The sequence below is a fragment of the Halichoeres trimaculatus genome, unplaced genomic scaffold (assembly GCF_033239565.1).
Source record: "Halichoeres trimaculatus isolate MK-OKI-2021-1 unplaced genomic scaffold, fHalTri1.1 fHalTri1_scaffold_11, whole genome shotgun sequence".
Taxonomy (NCBI): Eukaryota; Metazoa; Chordata; class Actinopteri; order Labriformes; family Labridae; genus Halichoeres; species Halichoeres trimaculatus.
The window spans coordinates 2,263,345-2,283,793 of NW_027437189.1; the positions used below are offsets into that span (position 1 = coordinate 2,263,345).

The 20,449-nt window shown below is 45.0% G+C and overlaps 1 protein-coding gene across 3 annotated transcripts; it reads left to right on the top strand.

Moving 5' to 3' along the window:
- The first annotated feature begins 795 nt into the window (after nucleotides 1-795).
- Nucleotides 796-20,277, top strand: LOC141799480 (6-phosphofructo-2-kinase/fructose-2,6-bisphosphatase-like). Of its 3 annotated transcripts, none has more exons than XM_074681728.1 (14): nucleotides 796-1,233; nucleotides 8,415-8,540; nucleotides 9,856-9,952; nucleotides 10,226-10,292; nucleotides 11,811-11,885; nucleotides 11,964-12,020; nucleotides 12,411-12,532; nucleotides 16,103-16,310; nucleotides 16,404-16,550; nucleotides 16,994-17,098; nucleotides 17,199-17,328; nucleotides 18,952-19,014; nucleotides 19,104-19,168; nucleotides 19,242-20,276. In XM_074681728.1, the coding sequence occupies exons 1-14, from the start codon at nucleotides 1,155-1,157 to the stop codon at nucleotides 19,299-19,301; spliced, it is 1,401 nt and encodes a 466-aa protein (XP_074537829.1). In that variant the 5' UTR covers nucleotides 796-1,154; the 3' UTR covers nucleotides 19,302-20,276. The 3 variants fall into 3 exon arrangements, with proteins under 3 accessions (XP_074537829.1, XP_074537827.1, XP_074537828.1); XM_074681726.1 differs by lacking the exon at nucleotides 796-1,233 and adding an exon at nucleotides 1,426-1,935 and having other exon boundaries at nucleotides 19,242-20,277; XM_074681727.1 differs by lacking the exon at nucleotides 796-1,233 and adding an exon at nucleotides 5,196-5,715.
- The last annotated feature ends 172 nt before the right edge of the window (nucleotides 20,278-20,449 follow it).

Consider the following 20,449-nt stretch of genomic DNA (forward strand, 5'->3'; position numbering starts at 1 on the left):
ATGTCGTCACTTCTTAGCCCCTCCTTCTCCTCACCTTCTTGGGGAACATCCGGCCTAGCACCAGCTAGCATTGATATGCTTCAGGCTGCTAACAGCTGATTTCACATAACAATGCAGCCAATGGTTACATGTAGGATCTCCAGACAAACACAGGAGAAAAAATAGCAAAAATAGTAAAAATATCACTGAAGATACAAAAAGTTTGGTGTCCACGACCGACAAATGAACCATATAAAGTAATGATCCACTCCAAATACAAAGATGACGAAAAAGAGACGAAAAAATTACAAGAAACGGACAAAGAAGAGAGAGCAACCATAGCCAACAGGGCGGCGCCTAGCAACCAAGACACAAGTGGCTTTGGTGTGCAATGATTTAACATATGACTCAGCACAGTTTCATTAATTATTGTTGGTTGTAGACCACATGGTTCCTGTTCAATTTAAAATCTTACAGTGAAGTGGCTGCAAAAAAATAATTATTCAGACACTAAATTGAAACTTTTTGTCTTCACTTTTGTGATGTTTTGTCATGCATCTTTTTAAAAACCAAGTCTGGATCCAAATCTGTGGAGTCAGCTGTAAGAAAACCACATGAAGACGGGAAGAGTCCTGGAGGAATGCAGTTTGTCTGGAAACAGTTTCATCATGTTTTACAGTGTAATTAAAGTCATAACTGTCAGAGGTTTATCACATGATCTGAGACGTGTTACAACAGGATGCAAACACAGTGTCATCTGCTACACACACTCACACACACACACACACACACAGAGACACACACAGCAGGGCGCTCCCCTGTGGACAGCTGAGGTGTGGCGGATGATGGAGCAATTATTTGCTCAGAGACTCGTCGGACATGTTGTCTTACCGGGACCTGGAGCCGATAGCGAAGGGTTAAACCTGGAGGACCAGTTCCTTTGACGCAGACGCTGTGAGTGTGTGTGTGAATGTGTGTGTGTGTGAGAGTGTGTGAGTGACCGGAAGAATACTAAACCGCGCAGGAGCGAGGGACGAACATTTACGGAGCAATGAGGAGCTGGAAGTTCTGACCGAGCATCACGAGACAGAGGCTGGGACACACACTTTCATGTTACACACACTCACAGAACACACACACACACACACACTGTCCGACAGGAATAGATTTGGAGGATGAGCGGAGCGATTACGCAAGATGGGACCAGGCTGCAGGGGGGCGCGGGGAGGACGCTCCGGTTCCAGCGGCCGCACGGTGAGTGACACAAACACACACTTACACACACATGCATGCAAACACACACTCACACACTAACACACACACACACACACACACACAGCTGACGGCGCTGCGTTTGCTGCTACGTTACGCAACACACGCTCTGTCTTCCTCCTTCATTCATTCTGCAACAGCAACAGAGAGAGGCGATGTGCGCGTGCGCGATCAGTGACGCCAACTTTTCACACTCATTGATTGATGCACAGAGCGCGTGCTTGTTTTTTTTAATTAATTTCATTCGATAAGCCGTGCACGCGCGCACCCCACGCGCTCCTCGCGGCTCCTGACGCGTCATTATGTAAGCTCGGGGGAGTTTTTGCAGCAGCCTATGAGATTTTTGGGAGAACATATGGAACAGCATGTGCTGCCGGCTGCACCCCCCCTCACCCCCACCCACCCCCTGCGGCGCAGTAGATGGGAAAGCCGCGGATCCGGTCCAGGAGACGGAGAGGACCCAGAGACACGCAGAGAGGAGTGGGGTCGAGCCGCCGCGCGCTGAAGGACGCGGAGCTGTGGGGTCATCGTGGGTTTTGTTTTCGGAGGGGGAGTCGTGTGACGTGCAGCAGCGACCCACGTGGCTTCTCGGTGACCGCGTTAAGCAGCAAATGGAGACCGAGCAGCAGCAGCAGAACGGGCCGCCGGCGCGGAGGAGGAGGCGCGTGCGCTGTGAGAGCACAGGTGAGGTCTGGAGCTGACAGGTCACACACAGGATCGATCTGAGCCCTAACAGACCTGCATGCAGCCTGCTCTCTGTTTGTAAACCTGACCCTCACCTAAAAACCTCAGACCCTCAGATCAACTTTTCTCTCTCCTGCTGCAGATTTATCCTCTGATCAGCTGTTTCACAGTCTGATGTGTTTCTTTAAAGCTTTGCATGACTCCATCCAGGTTTCGTGGAAAGCACACAGAGTGTTTACATGTTCATATCCTGGGGTGACTGATCTGAAACATGAGAATCAGGGTTATTTATATCCTTGTTTTCAGGATCAGGACTCTGCCCGGGTTTCTGGTCACCTCGGTGCAGCTCGCTTCATGATTCTGTCGCTAAAACTTTAAATGACTGGTTCAGGTGTCGTATTTCAACCATAAGAGCGAGGGGAGAAACTTAGGTCTGGAAATGTTGGTACTTTGCAGAGTGACAGGCAGTGGTGTTCACTGAGGGGGGCATAGGGGGCAATTGCTGCCCCCCCTGTGGCCCATTTGTTGAAAAACATCTGCTGAAGTGCTCTTGGCTTGGTGAAACACACTAAACTGCCCCTTTGGTTGGCTAAAATATGACAAACTGCTAGCTTAACTGCATACTAGGGAGCCACAATGCACATAAGTGTCATCTCAGGAGCCAAATGGTCTTTAGCATCGCCTTTGGGAGGCAAAATATGTGCTTAACTGCAATTTTGGAGGCAAAATATGCGCTGTAGTGCCCTATTGGGAGCCAAAACACAGTGTAAAAAACACAGTGCCCCATTGATAGGCAAAATGTGCACCATAGTGCCCCCTCGGGAGCCAAAACATGTGGCTTACTGCCCTGTTGGGAGCCAAAATCAAGCCAAATTGCCATTTTGGGTGCCAAAGCATGAGCTTAATTACCTCTTGGGAGCCAAAATATGTAGCTTATCACCTTTTGGAAGCCTAACTCTGGATAAAAAGGTCCCTTGGGGGTCGGGAGGCAAAACATGTGCTAAAGTACCTTCTTGGGATCTGAAAGCCACTCAGCTACCTATTAGGGGGGCAAAACATGTGGCTAACTGCCCTGTTGGGAACCAAAATTTTGTACTGAAAGGCCCCTTTAAGAGCAAAAATATATGTCTAATCGCCTTAAAAAAGCCAAACACAGGATAAAGTGGTCCTCTGGGAGGCAAAACATGTGTGAAACTGCAATCTTTGAAGCCAAAATGCATGCTAAGTTGCCATTTTGGGAGCCAAAATATGCACTGTAGTGTCCTATTGGGAGCCAAAAAAAACAGGATAAAAAACACAGTGCCCCATTGGGAGGCAAAATGCATGCAAAAGTGCCCTTTTTAGAGCTGAAAAGCACACTTAACTACCCATTAGGGGGCCAAAATGTGCACTATAGTGCCCCCTTGGGAGCTAAAACGTGGCTAACTGCCCTGTGAGTCAAAATGCATGCTTAATGGCCATTTTGGGTGACAAAGCATGTGCTTAATTTCCTCTTGGGAGCCAAAATATGTAGCTTATCACCTTTGGGAGCCAAGCTCAGGATAAAATGGTCCCTTGGGGCCTGGGAAGCAAAATTTGTGCTAAAGTTCCTTCTTGGGATCTGAAAGCCACGTATGTATCCACTAGGGTGGCAAAATATGCACCAGAGTGCCCTGCTGGGAGCCAAAATATGTGGCTGATTGACTTTTAAGAACCTAAACACAGGTTAGAGCACCCTGTTGGGAGGCAGAATGCCTACTTTAGGGCCATTTTGGAAACCAAAACATGTGGGTAATCACCTTTTGGGAGCCAGACCAGATAAAATGCCTCCCCGAGGGGTAAAATGTGTGCTAAAGTGCCTACTTGAGAACTGAAAAGCACACTTAACGACCTACTAGTGGGGCAAAATGTGTACTTTAGTGTTCCTTTGGGGGCCAAAACATGTGGCTTTTTGCCCTATTGGGATCCAAAACTTTGTGCTATAGTGCCCCACTGGGAACAAAAATATATGGTTAATCGCCCTTTAAAGCCAAAACACAGAAAAAAGTGGCTCTTTGGGAGGCAAAATGCCTGCTTAAGTGCAATTTTGGTGCCAAAACATGTGGCTAATCATCTTTTGGGAAGCAAAATGCATGCTAAAGTGCTTTCCTGAGAGCTGAAAAGCAACTACCTACCGGTGAGGCAAAATGTGCACTATAGTGCCCCCTTGGGAGCCAAAAAATGTGGTAATCAGCCTATTTGGAGCCAAAATGTGTGTTTAAGGGCCCCGCTGGGAGCCTAAATGTGGCTAATTGCATTTTCAGAGCCAAAAGTCAGGATAAAGTGCCCCTTTGGGAGGCAAAATGAATGCTAGGGTGCCATTTTGGGTGCCAAAACATGTGCTAAATTGCTCTTTGTGCACCTCCTTGGGAGGCAAAATGTACTAAATTGCCTTTAAGGAGCCAAAACAGGTCGAGCCAAAACACATTTTACCTTAGGAGGTAAAATGTGCCCTCTTTAGAGCTTAAAACATACTTCACTGTCAACTAGGGGGCCAAAATGTGCACAATAGTGCCCCCTTAGGAACCAAAAGATGTGGCTAATCACCTTTTGGGAGCCAAAATTTGTGTTTAATTGTCACCTTGGGAACCAAAAAGTTCCTTATTTTTTCCCTATTTGCACTTAAGTTTCCTCCTTTTATGTAACCTTCCTTTCTTGCTTCCTTACGTCCTTCCATTGACTGAGTGAAGCATTTTTACACCTTAAGACAAATTTAACACTTAAAACTCTTTTCATGGAGACCCTGACCTGAACGCGGGCGCTAAAATCCAGCTCACAGACTGATCTGGTCTGATCTGGTCTGGTTTCCTCTGTGGGTCATGGAGAGGAGTGAGGTTAGAGATGAGAGTGAGTCAACGTCAGTGAAATCTGCTCTGATGAATCAGCTGCTCTGCTGTGACAAAGTTTAGACAAAGTGTTTACTAAAAAAATAAGGTTAAAAAAATCTCTGAAATTATGATCGACCTTTGAATTCAGCAGATTTTATCTCTGATCTGTTGCTGCAGATGTTGGATTAGAGGAAGAAAAGTTGAGTTTTTCTCTCTGGAGGTGACGCAGGAAGAAGCTTAAAGCACATTTAAAACATAAACACTCATGAAAAGTGTGTGTGGGTGTGTATGAGGAGTGTGTGTGTGTTGAGTTTACGGTGTCAGTGGGTCAGGGGGTAACGGCTCTGACAGATGTTTGTCTTCACATTCCACTTTTACATTCCCACGCTGAAATCTGCAACAGCTTCAAGAAAACACACACACACTCATACACTCCTTCACACACACACTCACACACTCCTTCACACACACACGTTGAGCTGATTTTTCACATTTCATGACTCAGTCGGCTCATCCTGGTTGGTCAGCTTCACTTCCTGTTTGCTGGGTCAAAGTTTGGAGGCAAGCCCTGTGATTGGCTGACTGTATGACCTCATACCGGGTCAGAGGAGGTGATTGACAGCTCAGCGGACCAATCAGAGGCTCTCAGCAGGTGTGCTGACTGACAAAGACAGGAGGCTCCTCCCCCGCTCACGCCGTGTGAGAAAGTTCAAAAAGTCTGCGCTCACCTGGAGAGCTCCTCTTTCCTCAGCACACACTCTCACACACACACTGAAAACAGCTGAACACACACACACACACACACACTCACACACACTCAGACAGGCCGGGCTCAGTGAAGCCATGTCAGACTCTCAGAGCAAACTGACTCAAAACCCTCTGGAGAAGACCTGGGTGCCATGGATGAAAAGCCGGCTGAGCCAGCGCAGAGGCTGTGAGTACACACACACACACACACACACACACACACACACACACACACACACACACGGATTTCACATCTTTTCCTGTTGTGTCTCTGTCAGTGTGACAGGTTTGTACTCGTTCCTCCAGGAGCTGTTACACACTCTAATGTGAGCAGAGCTGATCAGAGTGTGTGTGTCAGAGAGTGTGTGTGTGTCAGACTGTGTGTGTGTGTGTGTGTGTGTGTGTGTGTGTGTGTGTGTGTGTGTGTGTGTGTGGTTTTGGGTTTGGAGGAGCAAAGTGTAACTCAGTGACAGACCTCTGGGACGTTCACCCCAAATGTTCTGGTTTCAGCCACGTGTCCTCTCTCCTCTGTGTCCGTGTCGTCCTGAAACACGTTAACATGTTAGCGTGTTAACGTGTTAGCGTGTTCACATGTTAACACTAACATGTTAACACTTCAGCCGTCAGGTTGAAACAAGAACTCCAGGTGTAGCGGATATTGAGAAGTTGTCAAACTTGATGTTGTGTAAAAACAGAATCGTGGTGTGGTAGTCTGGAATTTAACGAGCTGTTGTTGCACGCACGGCGAGCATCCAGGAGCTTCTGTCCAATCACAGATCACCGTTCAGCCTCCACGCGGCCTGAGCTCTGAGCCCGTGAGAGGAGCGACTCCCAAACCGCAGATAGAGAAGAAAAATGATCTTGTTAGGATGTAGGAGGCCTGTTTCCCAACGCGAGACGAGAGGTTTCCCACAGAGACGTCCAGCAGGAACACAAACACGGTGCAGTGTGTGTTTGATGGGGAAGGATTAAATGTCCGGACTGAGAGAAACATCTTAAAGGCTGCAAAGGTCTAAACTCCTGGTGGGTTAGGACCATAGACCAGGGGTCTGCACAAAAAGCCATTTTTCCCCTCTTCCACCAAAAAAAAATCTGGAACTGCAAAAATACAACACAGCTTGTAAAGTTTTACAAGTTTTACTCTTTGTCTATTTTTACCTGTTATCACAAAAGAAAACTCCAAACTGAAGTGTAGTTTGTAGGTCTACTCTGAAATAAATTCAGAATTAAAATCTGACTTAAAAAGCATTGTCGAGAATGGCTCCTGCCTACCTGGGGTCCCTGGTGCTCCCAGCCCAGCGCGGCTCCAAATCTCTAGCCAGACTCTTCTCCTCTGTTGTTCCCAAATGGTGAATGAGTTACTTAACTCTATACGATCCACATATACGATTCCTGCAGTTTAATCTGGATCATTGATGTCTTCATGAAATGGTAGTAACATGTTTTGGTCCAAAAAGCCAATAAATCAAGCACAGCAGCATTGTTTCCAGGCTCTCATAGCCCCTCTGTTCAGAACGCTCTGATTTAGTGGGCGTGGCCTTCATATGTAGATGAGCCACCGCTGATACCGCCCCGCTCTTCCACGTCACTGAGAGCGGCGCCACGAGCTCCGAGTGCACAATGTTTAGAAAACAGAGAAGCTCGTTTACCGTAACATTACAGGCTAAAACAACAGGCTAACTGCAGCTAAAGTTAGCATCCTGAAGCTAACACAGAGACAGGGGGGACACTGAGGAAAAGCTCTTCCATCTGCTCCACAGCACACAGCATTTAAAATACTCACATTTCCAGGGTCCCAGGTTTGTTGGAGGATGGTTGGTAATGCGCCTGGATTCAGGACCAGTCTATTGGCTAGCCCTCTGTTGGACTGTCCAAAGTTGGAAAAGCAGTCGGCCGTGAAGTGACTAGCACACACATGCTCAGTTTTACTGAGTGTAGCTGGAACATTTCCTGATAAATGAACTCTAGACACTTAGTCTGTCTTCTTCTGAGATGGGAAGCTTGAGCATGGAGCTATGTGGCTGTTTACAGCCAAAAACAGAGCAGTGATGGCTCTTCAACTTTGGCATTCTCCTCCCGGGAGGGGGTTGGGGGTATCTCATAATCAGGTCAGACTTGCTCCTGATTGGTCAAAAAAGGGAATTGCTGACGTCAGCAAATCCCCAAATTCTAAACAGCTGGTTTTAGGTCAGGATTTTACTTTCACAAGCTCTACTAAGAACAGGTTTGGTCATTAAATATCACATTTTGTGATTTTTTGCAGAATATTGGACCTTTAATCTGAGCCTGCTCCTCTTTGTCCTCAGGGGGAGAATGATCCAGAAGGTCTCAGCTCTTAGCGAATTTTCAGCACTAATTACTGAACGTTGTTGAAGGTTGAAGTATATTGTTGCAGCAACTGATTGTGGTCAGTTGGCTAAATTATTCTACATAAAAAAAATTTGCTGGCCGCACCTGCAGCTGAATAACATTTTTTTGAATAACTTTTTACTTTTTTACATTTTTTTATTGTTTGTAAACTTCTTGCCACATTTATGCAAATTTTATTTTATTTTTTTTCATTTGATGATAAAAAGGTGTCAGCTTGAAATCCAAGATAACTGTGCTACAAAATAAAATAAAATAAAATAAAATAAAATAAAATAAAATAAAATAAGTATTTGCTTATGAAATAACTTTTTATTTATCTTCATGATTTTGAAGGAGCCACAGGTTGTCGACTCCTGTCGTAGTCTGTATAAAACATGGACGTAGTCTCTGCGATGACGCCGTCTGTTCCTGGAACAGTGGAATGAAGCCGATCATCAGTCGTGGACACGTTTGATGTGACGTCAGGTGGAAATAATAAATCTATTCAGCAGACTTCTTTGTGTTTGTGTGTTTCAGCATCCGTGCCCCAGTTCACCAACTCTCCCACCATGATCGTGTTGGTGGGACTCCCGGCCAGAGGGAAGACCTACATCTCCAAGAAGCTGACCAGGTACCTGAACTGGATCGGAGTCACCACTAAAGGTACCACAGGCTCATTGCACCACCCTAAAACCAGATCAGGTCTTCTTACACACTGGTCTGGTTCTGCTGCTCACAGTTTAGGGGTGCTCCCCATGGACAGAGACCACGGTCCTTCTGTCACTGGTTCAGGTCCCAGATAAGACCCTCTGCTGAAAACTGCTCCCTTCTTTCCTTTCCTCCTAATTCCTTGTTCCTCTTCCCCACCTTCCCCTCTCCTTTCTCCTTCCTCCTGTATCCTTTTCCCCTCTTTCCTTCCCTTTCTTTACTTCCCCTCACTCTTTTCCCATCTACTCACCTTCTTTCCTTCCTTCCTTCCCCTTCCTCCTTTCCTTCTCTCCTTCCTTCTCTCTTCTTCCCTCTTCCCTCTTTCCCCCTTCTCCTTCCTCCTGTATCCTTTTCCCTTTCTCCTTTCCTCACTTTCCTTCTCTATTTACTCAACTTCTCTCCTTCCCCCTCTCCTTTCTCCTTCCTCCTGTATCCTTTTCCCCTCTTTCCTTCCCCTTCTCTACTTCCACTTACTCCTTTCCTATCTACTCACCTTCTTTCCTTCCTTCTCTCTTCTTTCCCCTTTCTCCTTCCTCCTGTATCCTTTTCCCCCGTCTCCTTTCCTCACTTTCCTTCCCTATTTACTATTTACTCAACTTCTATCCTTCCCTTTCACTCCCACCTCCTGTGTCCTGTTCCCCTCTTTCCTTCCCCTTCTCTACTTCCACTCACCCTTTTCTATCTACTCACCTCATTTCTTTCCTTCCTTCCTTCCTTCCTTCTCCTTCCTCCGTCCTTGATCCTTCTCCCTCTTGCCTCCTCCCTTTCTCCCTCCCATTTACCCCACCTTTCCTTCTCTCCTTCCCTTTTCCTCCTTTCCTCTCCATTCTTCCCCCTCTCCTTTCTCCTTCTTCCTGTATCCTTTTCCCCTCTTTCCTTCCCCTTCTGTACTTCCCCTCACTCTTTTTCTTCCTATACTCACCTCTGTTCCTTCCTTTCTTCTCCTTCCTCCTTCCTTGATCCTTCTCCCTCTTGCCTTCCCCTTTTTCCTTCCCATTCATCCCCCTCCTCTCCTTCCTTCTCTATTCTTCCCTCTTTCTCCTTTCCCCTTTTTCCTTCCCTATTTACTCTACTTCTTTCCTTCCTCCTCTTTCCTTCCTCCTCTCTCCTTCCCCTGTAAAGGCAATTTTGAGATATTGTTGTTTCCTATTTGACGTCACAAATAAAAGATTTTATTTTTTTTCAGTGAATGTGAAATAAAGAGGAAGTGAGTCCAGTTATTTGTCTAAAGTTTTTGTAAAGGTGTTTCTTCCTGTTTCCTGTGTTTCAGTGTTTAACGTGGGTCAGTACAGGAGAGACGCCACACGTTCCTACAACAGCTTCGAGTTCTTCCGTCCAGACAACACCGAGGCCATGAAGATCCGCAAGTAGGGACCCTGATATTCATGAAACCGTCCCCCTGACAGGGCGGGACTCAGAGCGTGTCGTTTGTTCAGACACAGGTCACTGAAAGACGTCTGACCCTCTGTGTCCTCTCTGTGTCCTCCCTGTGTCCTCTCTGTGTCCTCTCTGTGTCCTCCCTGTGTCCTCTCTGTGTCCTCTCTGTCCTCTCTGTGTCCTCTCTGTGTCCTCTCTGTGTCCTCTCTGTGTCCTCTCTGTGTCCTCTCTCTGTCCTCTCTCTGTCCTCTCTCTGTCCTCAGGGCCTGCGCCATCTCTGCTCTGAAAGACGTGTGTGAATACTTCACCAGAGACCTGGGCCAGGTCGTGGTGAGTCCATATCTACCCCACGTTCAGGGTCAACCTGGAACTTGGATCTTTCTTCCCTGGTCCGAACTTTAGAGTATCATGTGACAGTCCACATCAGGAAGTATTGAAAGAAATGAAAGAGAGACAAAGGCTAACAGATCGATCAGAGGGATGGGTTGGTTTCAGTTTTGTCTTCGATGCTGTTTTTTTCCCCGCTGTAATAAAAAGGTTAAGGTGGCGCCAGGAATAACAGGAAGTACTTTTTAGACCTAATATAAGCCAGAGACACCTAATCAGTTCAGAAAAATGTCTTGTTTCAAGTTATTTAAAGACAAAAAACTTTTCTCATGTTTATGGCAGATGTTTTTTAACTTGTTACAGCAATTCAGACCTCGTTTTTGGCTTTAAATACAGTAAAACAAGACATTTTTCTGGACTGATCAGGTGAATGTGGCTCATACTGAGTATAAAACAACAATTTTTACTAAAATCTGACAAAAACACTTGTTAAGATTTCAGTTTTTTGTAGTGTACCGACAGTAACTACGTGAACACACTCACTAGCGTCACGTTTCTACGTGGGAGAGACGAGAGAGCCGTGCACCTGACTTAGCATGTTAGCACAAGCTAACCACGGCTATTTGACTCATACGTGGTTAGCAGAAAGCGAACTCACCAACTCCCCAAGTTCCTGGAAGTGAGTGAAAGTCGAGTTAAGCTTCACCCTCGTTTAGGAAAAAACTTCATCTGTTTGGAGTTTTGTTTCACTTTGGTTGTTTTTCTTCGTCCATGCTACGTCCGCTATCGTAGCCGCTCTGATCAGCCTCTTCCACTCGCTAGAAACATGCAAAGTCACTTACACACTGGGCACTTTATGATTTGCTGAGGTTACCACATTTATTTTCTGCTCAGAAGCATCCTGACACAACCAAAACATCACCATCCAGGCTGAGGAGGGGGTTTGAGGCTGACACAGACACTGACACGTGTATAGAGGCTCATAGAATACAACTGAGCAGGATGATTGATGTAAAAGTTGACATTTTATTTTTTAAGGAGAATCCTGTGGACTCTTTAGACCATCCAAAGACAATAATCTTACTTTTTTTTTCTTTTTCTTTTTTTTTACAGTGAATTCTGTTTTTTTTCGACAGAAGAAGATTGGGGCCACTAAAATGTAAAAAAATCTCCAAATGTTTAATTTTATTAAACTTTTTTTTCCTGAGAAAAAAGTCAGAATTCAGACTTTTTCTCAGAAAAAAAAGAAATAATTTTTTTTATTTTATTTTTTATGTTTTTTAGTGGCCCAAGTCCTCTTTTGTATTTTTGTGTAAAATTACAATTAAAAATTTAAAAACTTTAATTTTTTTTCACACACTTGGAGAGAAATGAAATATGAGTCTCATTAAATCTGAGTTTGATTCAGTAAAAACTGAGCTTAGAGAAGCTGGAGTCTAAAAACCTCAGTGTATAGAGTTGGATTAGTATTTAGTTAACAAAAATAAAATCTTGTTTTTTTGGTTTTGTCTGTTTTTGCAGGTGTTCGACGCCACCAACACGACATCGGAGCGCAGAGAGCTCATCCTCAGCTTCGCCAAAGAAAACGGTTACAAGGTGATTTTTTTTTCTTCCTGCTGTTTTTTTATTTCCTGTTTCAAACCCAAACTTTAACCTCCCTCTGTCTTTGCTCAGGTTTTCTTTGTGGAGTCGATCTGTGACGACCCTGAGATCATCGCTGAGAACATTAAGGTGAGTGAAGTGTGTGTGTGTGTCCTGCTGAGCCTCAGCGTCAGCTCTTTCTCCTCGCTGTTGGAGGAACAGACTGACCTGAAACGGCCTGAAACGGCCTGTGAGCAGAGCGGTCAGACGCTGCCAGGTCACGAGTTTCTCTGGCGAGTTGTGGTGCACTTTGCTCCAACACGTCAGCGTGGAGAACATATGGAGAGCTGCTGCCCCGCTGCTCCCCACATTTCACTTCCTCTTCCTCTTTTCTTTAATCCGAGCCCTCCTCACAGCTCTGGAGAAAAGACCAGAGTCTTCCGTTTGGAGTTTCCCTGCTCTCTTCCTGTTTACGTCCTGAGTACATACAGACAGATCTCTGCTCCTCTGCCGTGTTAAAGTCCCTCTCCTGTCTTCCAGCAAGTGAAGCTGAGCAGCCCGGACTACGTGGGCTGTGACAAAGAGGAAGCTGTCGCTGACTTCCTGAAGAGGATCGAATGTTACAAGCAGACCTACGTCCCGCTGGACGACGACAAAGACAGGTGACGAAAGCAGAAGAGACAGACCAGGATTTCATTTTCTGTCCACGCTGAGGGTTTACACCCCCTGATCATCACATCAGTCAAATCAATCAGGGCACTTCAGCACGGCTTATACTCAAGGGTGCACTCTTAAGAGCTGTTAAGAGGCTACCTTAGCACAGGTTTTTGCTTGTTGGAGGGAACTAAGCTTGTGTTTTGACTCAAAAAGTCACTTAAGCAAAGGTTCAGGCCCCTGTAAGAGCACTTTGGCATGTGTTAACTCCAAAGGGGGCATTTTAGCATGGGTTTTAATCTAAGCGTGCACTTCAGCATGCATTTTGGCCTCAAGAGGGCACTTTAGCACAGAGTTTTACCGTGAAGGGCTCTTAAGCACTGGTTGTAGACTCAAGAAGACACTTCAGGACAAGTTTAGGCTTCTTAGAGGGCACTTTGGGGCGCGTTTTGACTGAAGTTCACTTTTTCATGTGTATCGACTCATTAGAAGGCACTTTAGCACAGGATTTAACTCAAGCATGCACTCTAGCACACATTTTGGCTCCTAGTAAGGCACTTTAGCGCTGGTTTTTGCTTATTGGAGGGCACTTTAGCATGTGTTTTGACTCTAAAAGACACTTTAGCAAAAGTTCAGGCTCCTATAAGGCCATGAGTCAACTCCAAAGAAGGCACTTTAGCACACGGTTTGACTCGAGTGCACTTTTGCATGTTGTGTTGACTTATTAGAGGGCACTATATCTCTGTTTATTGACTCAAGAGGACCTTTAAGCACAAGTTTAGGCTCCAACAATGGCACTTGAGCATGAGGTGACTCCAAAGAGTGCACTTAAGTTCACATTTTAACTGAAGAATGAATTTTAGCATGTGTTAAGATTGCACCATAACAAGTGTCCTTATTCAAAAGTGCACTAATGCAACATTTAAGCTCCTTTCGGGAAACTTCAACATATCTTTTGACTTAAAAAGACACTTTAACAAAAATTCATGTTTCCTAATGGAGCACTTTGACATGTGTTTACTCCAAAGCTGGCCCTTTAGCATGGGTTTTAGTTTTAAGAGTGCACTTTAGCACAGATTTTGACTCTTGAAGGGCACTTCAACCTCAGTTTTTGTCTCAAGAAGATACTTAAGGACAGGTTCAGGCTCCTAAGAGGGCACCTTGGCACGTGTTTTGATTAAAGTTGACTTTTTCCTGTGTATTAACTCATTAAAGGGCATTTAAGCATCGATTTCGCTCAAGCTGCACTTAAGCATCCACTTTGGCTCCTAAAAAGGCACTTGATGACGGGTTTCAGCTCCTAAGAGACCACTTTAGCACAGGTATTTGCTTATCGGAGGGCACTTCAGTGTGTATTTTGACTTAAAAAGACACTTTAGCAAAATTTTAGGCTCCTATGAGAGCACTTTGGCATGAGTTTTCTCCAACGCTGGCACTTAAGCATGGGTTTTGGCTTTAAGAGTGCACTTTAGCACAGATTTTTACTCTTGAAGGGCACTTCAGCATCGGTTCTTGTCTCAAGAAGATACTTAAGGACACGTTTAGGCTTCTTAGAGGGCACTTTGGGGCGCGTTTTGACTGGAGTTCACTTTTTCATGTGCATTAACTCATTAGAGGGCACTTTAGCACGGGATTTAACTCAAGCATGCACTCTAGGGCACATTTTGGCTCCTAGGAAGGCACTGTAGCGCTGGTTTTTGCTTATTGGAGGGAACTTTAGCATGTGTTTTGATTAAAGAAGACACTTTAGCAAAAGTTTAGGTTCCTATAAAGGCACTTTAGCACATGGTTTGACTCGAGTGCACTTTTGCATGTTGTGTTGACTTATTTTAGGGCACTATAGCTCTGTTTATTGACTCAAGAGGACCTTTAAGCACAAGTTTAGGCTCCTACAATGGCACTTGAGCATGAGGTGACTCCAAAGAGTGCACTTAAGTTCACATTTTAACTGAAGAATGAATTTTAGCATGCGCTAAGATTGCACCATAACAAGTGTCCTTATTCAAAAGTGCACTAATGCAACATTTAAGCTCCTTTCGGGAAACTTCAACATATCTTTTGACTTAAAAAGACACTTTAACAAAAGTTCAGGTTGCCTAATTGAGCACTTTGGCATGAGTTTACTCCAAAGCTGGCACTTAAGCATGGGTTTTGGCTTTAAGAGTGCACTTTAGCACAGATTTTGACTCTTGAAGGGCACTTCAGCATCAGTTCTTGTCTCAAGAAGATACTTAAGGACACGTTTAGGCTCCTTAGAGGGCACTCTGGTGCGCGTTTCGACTGGAGTTCACTTTTTCCTGTGTATAAACTCATTCGAGGGCACTTTAGCACAGGACTTTAACTCAAGCATGCACTCTAGCACACATTTGGGCTCCTAGGAAGGCACTGTAGCGCTGGTTTTTGCTTATTGGAGGGAACTTTAGCATGTGTTTTGATTAAAGAAGACACTTTAGCAAAAGTTTAGGTTCCTATAAAGGCACTTTAGCACACGGTTTGACTCGAGTGCACTTTTGCATGTTGTGTTGACTTATTAGAGGGCACTATAGCTCTGTTTATTGACTCAAGAGGACCTTTAAGCACAAGTTTAGGCTCCAACAATGGCACTTGAGCATGAGGTGACTCCAAAGAGTGCACTTAAGTTCACATTTTAACTCAAGAATGCATTTTAGCATGCGCTAAGATTGCACCATAACAAGTGACCTTATTCAAAAGTGCACTAATGCAAAAATTTAAGCTCCTTACAGCAAACTTCAACATGTCTTTTGACTTAAAAAGACACTTTAGCAAAAATTCATGTTTCCTAATTGAGCACTTAAGCATGTGTTTACACCAAAGCTGGCCCTTTAGCATGCAGTTTGGTTTGAAGAGGGCACTTAAGCACAGATTTTTACTCTTGAAGGGCACTTCAGCATCAGTTTTTTGTCTCAAGAAGATACTTAAGGACAAGTTCACGCTTCTTAGAGGGCACTTTGGTGCGCGTTTTGACTGGAGTTCACTTTTTCATGTGTATTGACTCAGTAGAGGGCACTTTAGCACAGGATTTAACTCAAGCATGCACTCTAGCACACATTTTGGCTCCTAGGAAGGCACTTTAGCGCCAGTTTTTGCTTATTTGAGGGCACTTTAGCATGTGTTTTGACTCTAAAAGACACTTAAGCAAAAGTTCAGGCTCCTATAAGGGCATTTGTTGACTACAAAGGACACATTTGAGTATACATTTTGACTTGAGATTGCACTTTTGCATGTGTATTGACTCATAAGTCGGCACTTTATTAAGAGTTGACTCTAAAGAGGGCACTTTAGCACACATTCTGATGCAAGATTGCACTGTAGCAAGTGTCCTTATCAAAGGGTTCACTTAAGCCATCCTTGTTTCCTCCCATGATGGCTTTTAAGCATCTGTACTGACTCAAGAATGCACTTTAGCATGTTTTGACTCTCAAGTGGACACTTCTGCAAACATTTAGGCTCCTAAGGGGGAACTTTAGGATGAGTTTTCACACGAATCCGACAGATCATCAGACAAAAATCTGACTTCCCCTCTAATCTTTTTGCTTCCATCTTCTTCTTGTCGTCAGGAACTTGTCCTACATCAAGATCTTTGACGTTGGCAGCCGGTACCTGGTGAACCGGGTCCAGGACCACATCCAGAGCCGGATAGTTTACTACCTCATGAACATCCACGTCACCCCGAGGTCCATCTACCTGTGCCGGCACGGAGAGAGCGAGCTCAACCTGACGGGTCGCATCGGAGGAGACTCGGGGCTGTCGACTCGCGGGGCTCAGGTCAGAGGAGTGTGAGTGTGTCTGGGATTGGATGAGGCATCGTTTCTGTGTCCTCATGTCCTCTGCATGTGTGTGTGTGTGTGTGTGTGACAGTTTGCCAGTGCTCTGGGTACCTACATGCGAGGTCAGTGCATCAGAGACCTGAAGGTGTGGACGAGTCACATGAAGAGGACCATCCAGACGGCCGAGGCGCTGGGAGTCGGGTACGAGCAGTGGAAGGCTCTCAACGAGATCGATGCTGTGAGTGTTTCCTCCAACAGATAGATCTAGAATATATAGATACCCAACTTTATTCCACTTTTTCTTTCGTACATTTCTTGACTCTTTACTCCTCCTACAAATTTTCACTAATTTTCACCGCTCGAATTGTAAAATGTTGAGCATGTTCAGGAGGAGTGGGAGTGTAAGTTTCACATTTCTAACTCTTGTACTTTTTAAGATATTCAGCATTTTCCCCAAATTTTGGGCCATTTAAAATGAATGGAGATGATCTGTCACCATGGAAACTTCACAGATGATGATGTCATAAAGGGTTCTGCTGAGAGTTCCGAACAAAGATTATAAATAGGACTGGTGCTTGAGTTCAGCTGATGATGTCATAAGGGGTTCCGAGGTTACAAATAAGACTGGTGCAGTAGAGGGTCAGGGCTAAACTGGGTTGTGTGTGTGTTTGTGTGTTTTAGGGTGTGTGTGAGGAGATGTCGTACGAGGAGATCCAGGAGAATTACCCAGAGGAGTTTGCTCTGAGGGACCAAGACAAGTATCGGTACCGCTACCCCCGAGGAGAGGTGAGGAAGAGGAGAGTGGGCCAAACAGGAGAAGAAGGGATGAACTGTTCATCTTCATCACTCTTTTCTCCTCTTCTTCCTCTCCTTCATGCGCCGTCAGTCGTACGAGGACCTGGTGCAGCGTCTGGAGCCGGTCATCATGGAGCTGGAGCGTCAGGAGAACATCCTGGTCATCTGTCACCAGGCCGTGATGAGATGTCTGCTCGCGTACTTCTTAGACAAAAGTGCAAGTAAGGATTTTAAGTCCAGTCATGAGCGAACAATCCAACAGGTGTCCCAGATTTTCTTGATTCCTTTCAACATCTGTGTGTGTGTAAGGAAGTAGAGCTGAACAGGTCTGAACAGGTGAGCTCAGAGAGGAGAGTTTCCTTCAGCATCCAAAGACGCTCAGAAACTGGAACTGGAGACTCTGACAGGAAGAGGTCTGACAGAGCCAAAGACAAACCAGAACCAGAAGACCAGTTTCTGAGAGTCAACAGCTTCAAGCTTCATGGAGGTGGTAGAGTCCCAGTTTAGAATAGAATAGAACTTTATTGTCATTGTAACAAGTACAACGAAACTGAAGTCACAGCATCAATCAAGAAAACAAAAGTAAGAAAGTGTATAGAAAGTGTAAAAAGCTCCATAAGAAAATAGATGCTGACAGCTTGTCCATCATTGTCCAGTCAGCCAGCCTCCACCTCCACAGGGTCCAGGACTGAGCTTCTTCAGCAGTCTGTTCAGTCTCTGTCTCCTGAGATTAGCATGATGCTACTCTGCCCTCTGGTATTCCCTCTGTTGCTGGGTTAGCACAGCTAGCTCGTCCATCTTATTGAAGATAGATCTTACGTTTCGAATAACGATGGATGGAAGGACAGGTCCATGTCGTCACTTCTTAGCTCACACCTGAGGAAACATCCGGCCTAGCACCAGTTAGCATCACCTGATTTCACATGTAAACAATGCAGCCATGGTTACATATAGGATCTCCAGACAAACACAGGAGCAAAAGTAGTAAAAATATCACTGAAGACAAAAAAAGTTTGGTGTCCATGACCAACAATGAGCCATACAAAGTAATGATCCACTCCAAATACAAAGATGACGAAAAAAAGATGAAAAAATTACAAGAATCGGACAAAGAAGAGAGAGCTGCTGGAACAGGCAGCCATAGCCAACAGGGCGGCGCCTAGCAAAGACTTTTCAGTTACTGTGAAGAGAAGACTTTAGCCCTGTTTCCACACAGTGGTTCAGTTTGGTTCATCTTGGTACGGCACACATTTTGTGGCATTTCCTTTGACTAAAACCAGCACAGGTCCCCAAACGACTGACCCGTACCGTTGCACTTTTTGGTACCCCTCCGTTGGGGTGTCAGACGTACTGATCTGACACCAGAAGGTGGAGCTAGATACACTGCAGTCCATTGATTGGTGGAAAGAGTCATGGCTTCCTGTGCATGTTTGAATCTCCAGGGACCACGGTCGACATCGGAGGTTCAGACCTTCCATGGTGTTAGCGGGGTACACTGTGTTACGCTAATGCTATGGCGTCAGGCTTTTACGCAGCGGTTGGCTGTGGAAATGCAAACAGGATCAAGCTTTACTGATCCAACCCGTACCAAACCGTACCGGTCCGTACCGAACCACTTGGTGGAAACAGGGCTTTGGAAACTTGGAGGGCACTGCCAGCACAGTCTCAGTCTGCAGACGTAAACCCTGGAGCTGGTTGGGGATGAACTGGACAGAAGATAAAAGCAAGGAAAGCTTCAGATGACCAACATCTAGAGGACAGCGAGACGTTAAACTCCTGAAACTGGAAAATCTGGTCTGTTCTCTAACAATTGTCTAAAGACGACTTTGTCCGCTCTGTTTCAGACGAGCTGCCCTACCTGAAGTGTCCTCTCCACACGGTTCTCAAACTCACCCCGGTCGCCTACGGTCAGTGTCACAGAGGAGCTCAGACGGTTCCCTCAGTTTGACTCGGTAACACGGCGACAGGATGAAGCTAACGTTGTGTTTGCTCTCAGGTTGTAAGGTGGAGTCTGTCTTCCTCAACGTTGAAGCTGTGAATACACACAGAGACAAACCTGTGGTGAGTCTACGTCTAAACTTTGGATTTGTTTATGTGAATCTACTGTGTTTCTGAGTGGGTTTGTCTTCCTCAGAACGTGGACGTGGACAGAGACCCGGCAGAAGCCTTGGAGACGGTCCCAGACCACATCTAGACCTGGATTCTTCCACCCTCCCTGTGGCCTTTTTTTAATTTAACTAATCCTGGTGTTGGTCTTCGTGGCTGTGGTCTCTGCGGTTCAACCGACGGACCTCCTGATCTACTGTATCAAAGCAGAGACTTCTCTAAACGCACTTTATGAATCTGTGACGGACCAGACCACGAGGGGAAAACCTCAAACTGGATCATCCTTCGTTAACGGACTAACCAGCGTGAAATGCTCAGAGGAGATTAAGCTACGAGAATCTGGACGACCTTCCTTCCCTTTCTATGTGAGAGCTGGACGAGACGCCCTGAACTGTTCTCAGAAACAGGAAGCAGACATAAAGAAAGTTAGCTTAGCTTAGCTAAGACCTGTCCTAGAAGTTCATTCAATGACGGGTATTTAAGCAGCAAACAGTACAACCTTTGCAGAATAACACCAGAATGGAAGTGCCTTAAATCTGCCCTCTAGTGGCCAACGAGGGGAGCACAGCTGAGCAATAAATCTGATTGTATGTCTGTAAACCTCAGAGAAATTTATAAAAGAGGATCAAATAAAGTCAAAATCTGAAGAGGAAATATTTTTACCCCATGAAAAAGCAAATTAGACCATCAGCAAGACGAGTTTCCTTTGATTTCATAATAATGGCACAAACCAGAAGGTGGCATGGAGGTGACAGAAATCTCCACCTAAGACTCTGTTTGAGTCAAATCGGTGCAAATATGAGGTATAAATCTGAGAATCCTAACGGCTGAAACACACCAGGGGCCTGTGCGACGAAGTGGGATCAACACATCCTGGATCTGTGTCTTGGATTGACTTAACGAGACTTTCTTAGTCCCGATAAACGGTACTACGAAGCTGGATATCAACTCAGTAAATGAACCCAGGGTAGTTTGTTTTTAGCTTGACTACGATGATAAATGGTAGGGGGCGCCGATTGTAAAGTTACAGACACTGCAAATAACATTATTCACGTTTAGCTTTAAAATCACTTTTTCTGCAGATTTAGAAAAATTGTTGTGCAATATAGTTGTCAAATATTTCTAAATGTTAAATGTTATTAATAAATGTTACAAATGAATGTCCTGATTCTTAATATTTAGCTAAATTTCTAAACATTTTTTGTCATTCTGAATATTTAGCTAAGACTAAAGATT

Excerpts from the sequence above, each read along its gene's own strand:
- LOC141799480 (XM_074681726.1), top strand. The coding sequence starts at position 1,617 with ATGTGCTGCCGGCTGCACCCCCCCTCACCCCCACCCACCCCCTGCGGC. Across the intron at positions 1,936-8,414 it reads CGTGCGCTGTGAGAGCACAG|CATCCGTGCCCCAGTTCACC; the intron begins GTGAGGTCTGGA and ends TGTGTGTTTCAG. Across the intron at positions 9,953-10,225 it reads GAGGCCATGAAGATCCGCAA|GGCCTGCGCCATCTCTGCTC; the intron begins GTAGGGACCCTG and ends CTCTGTCCTCAG.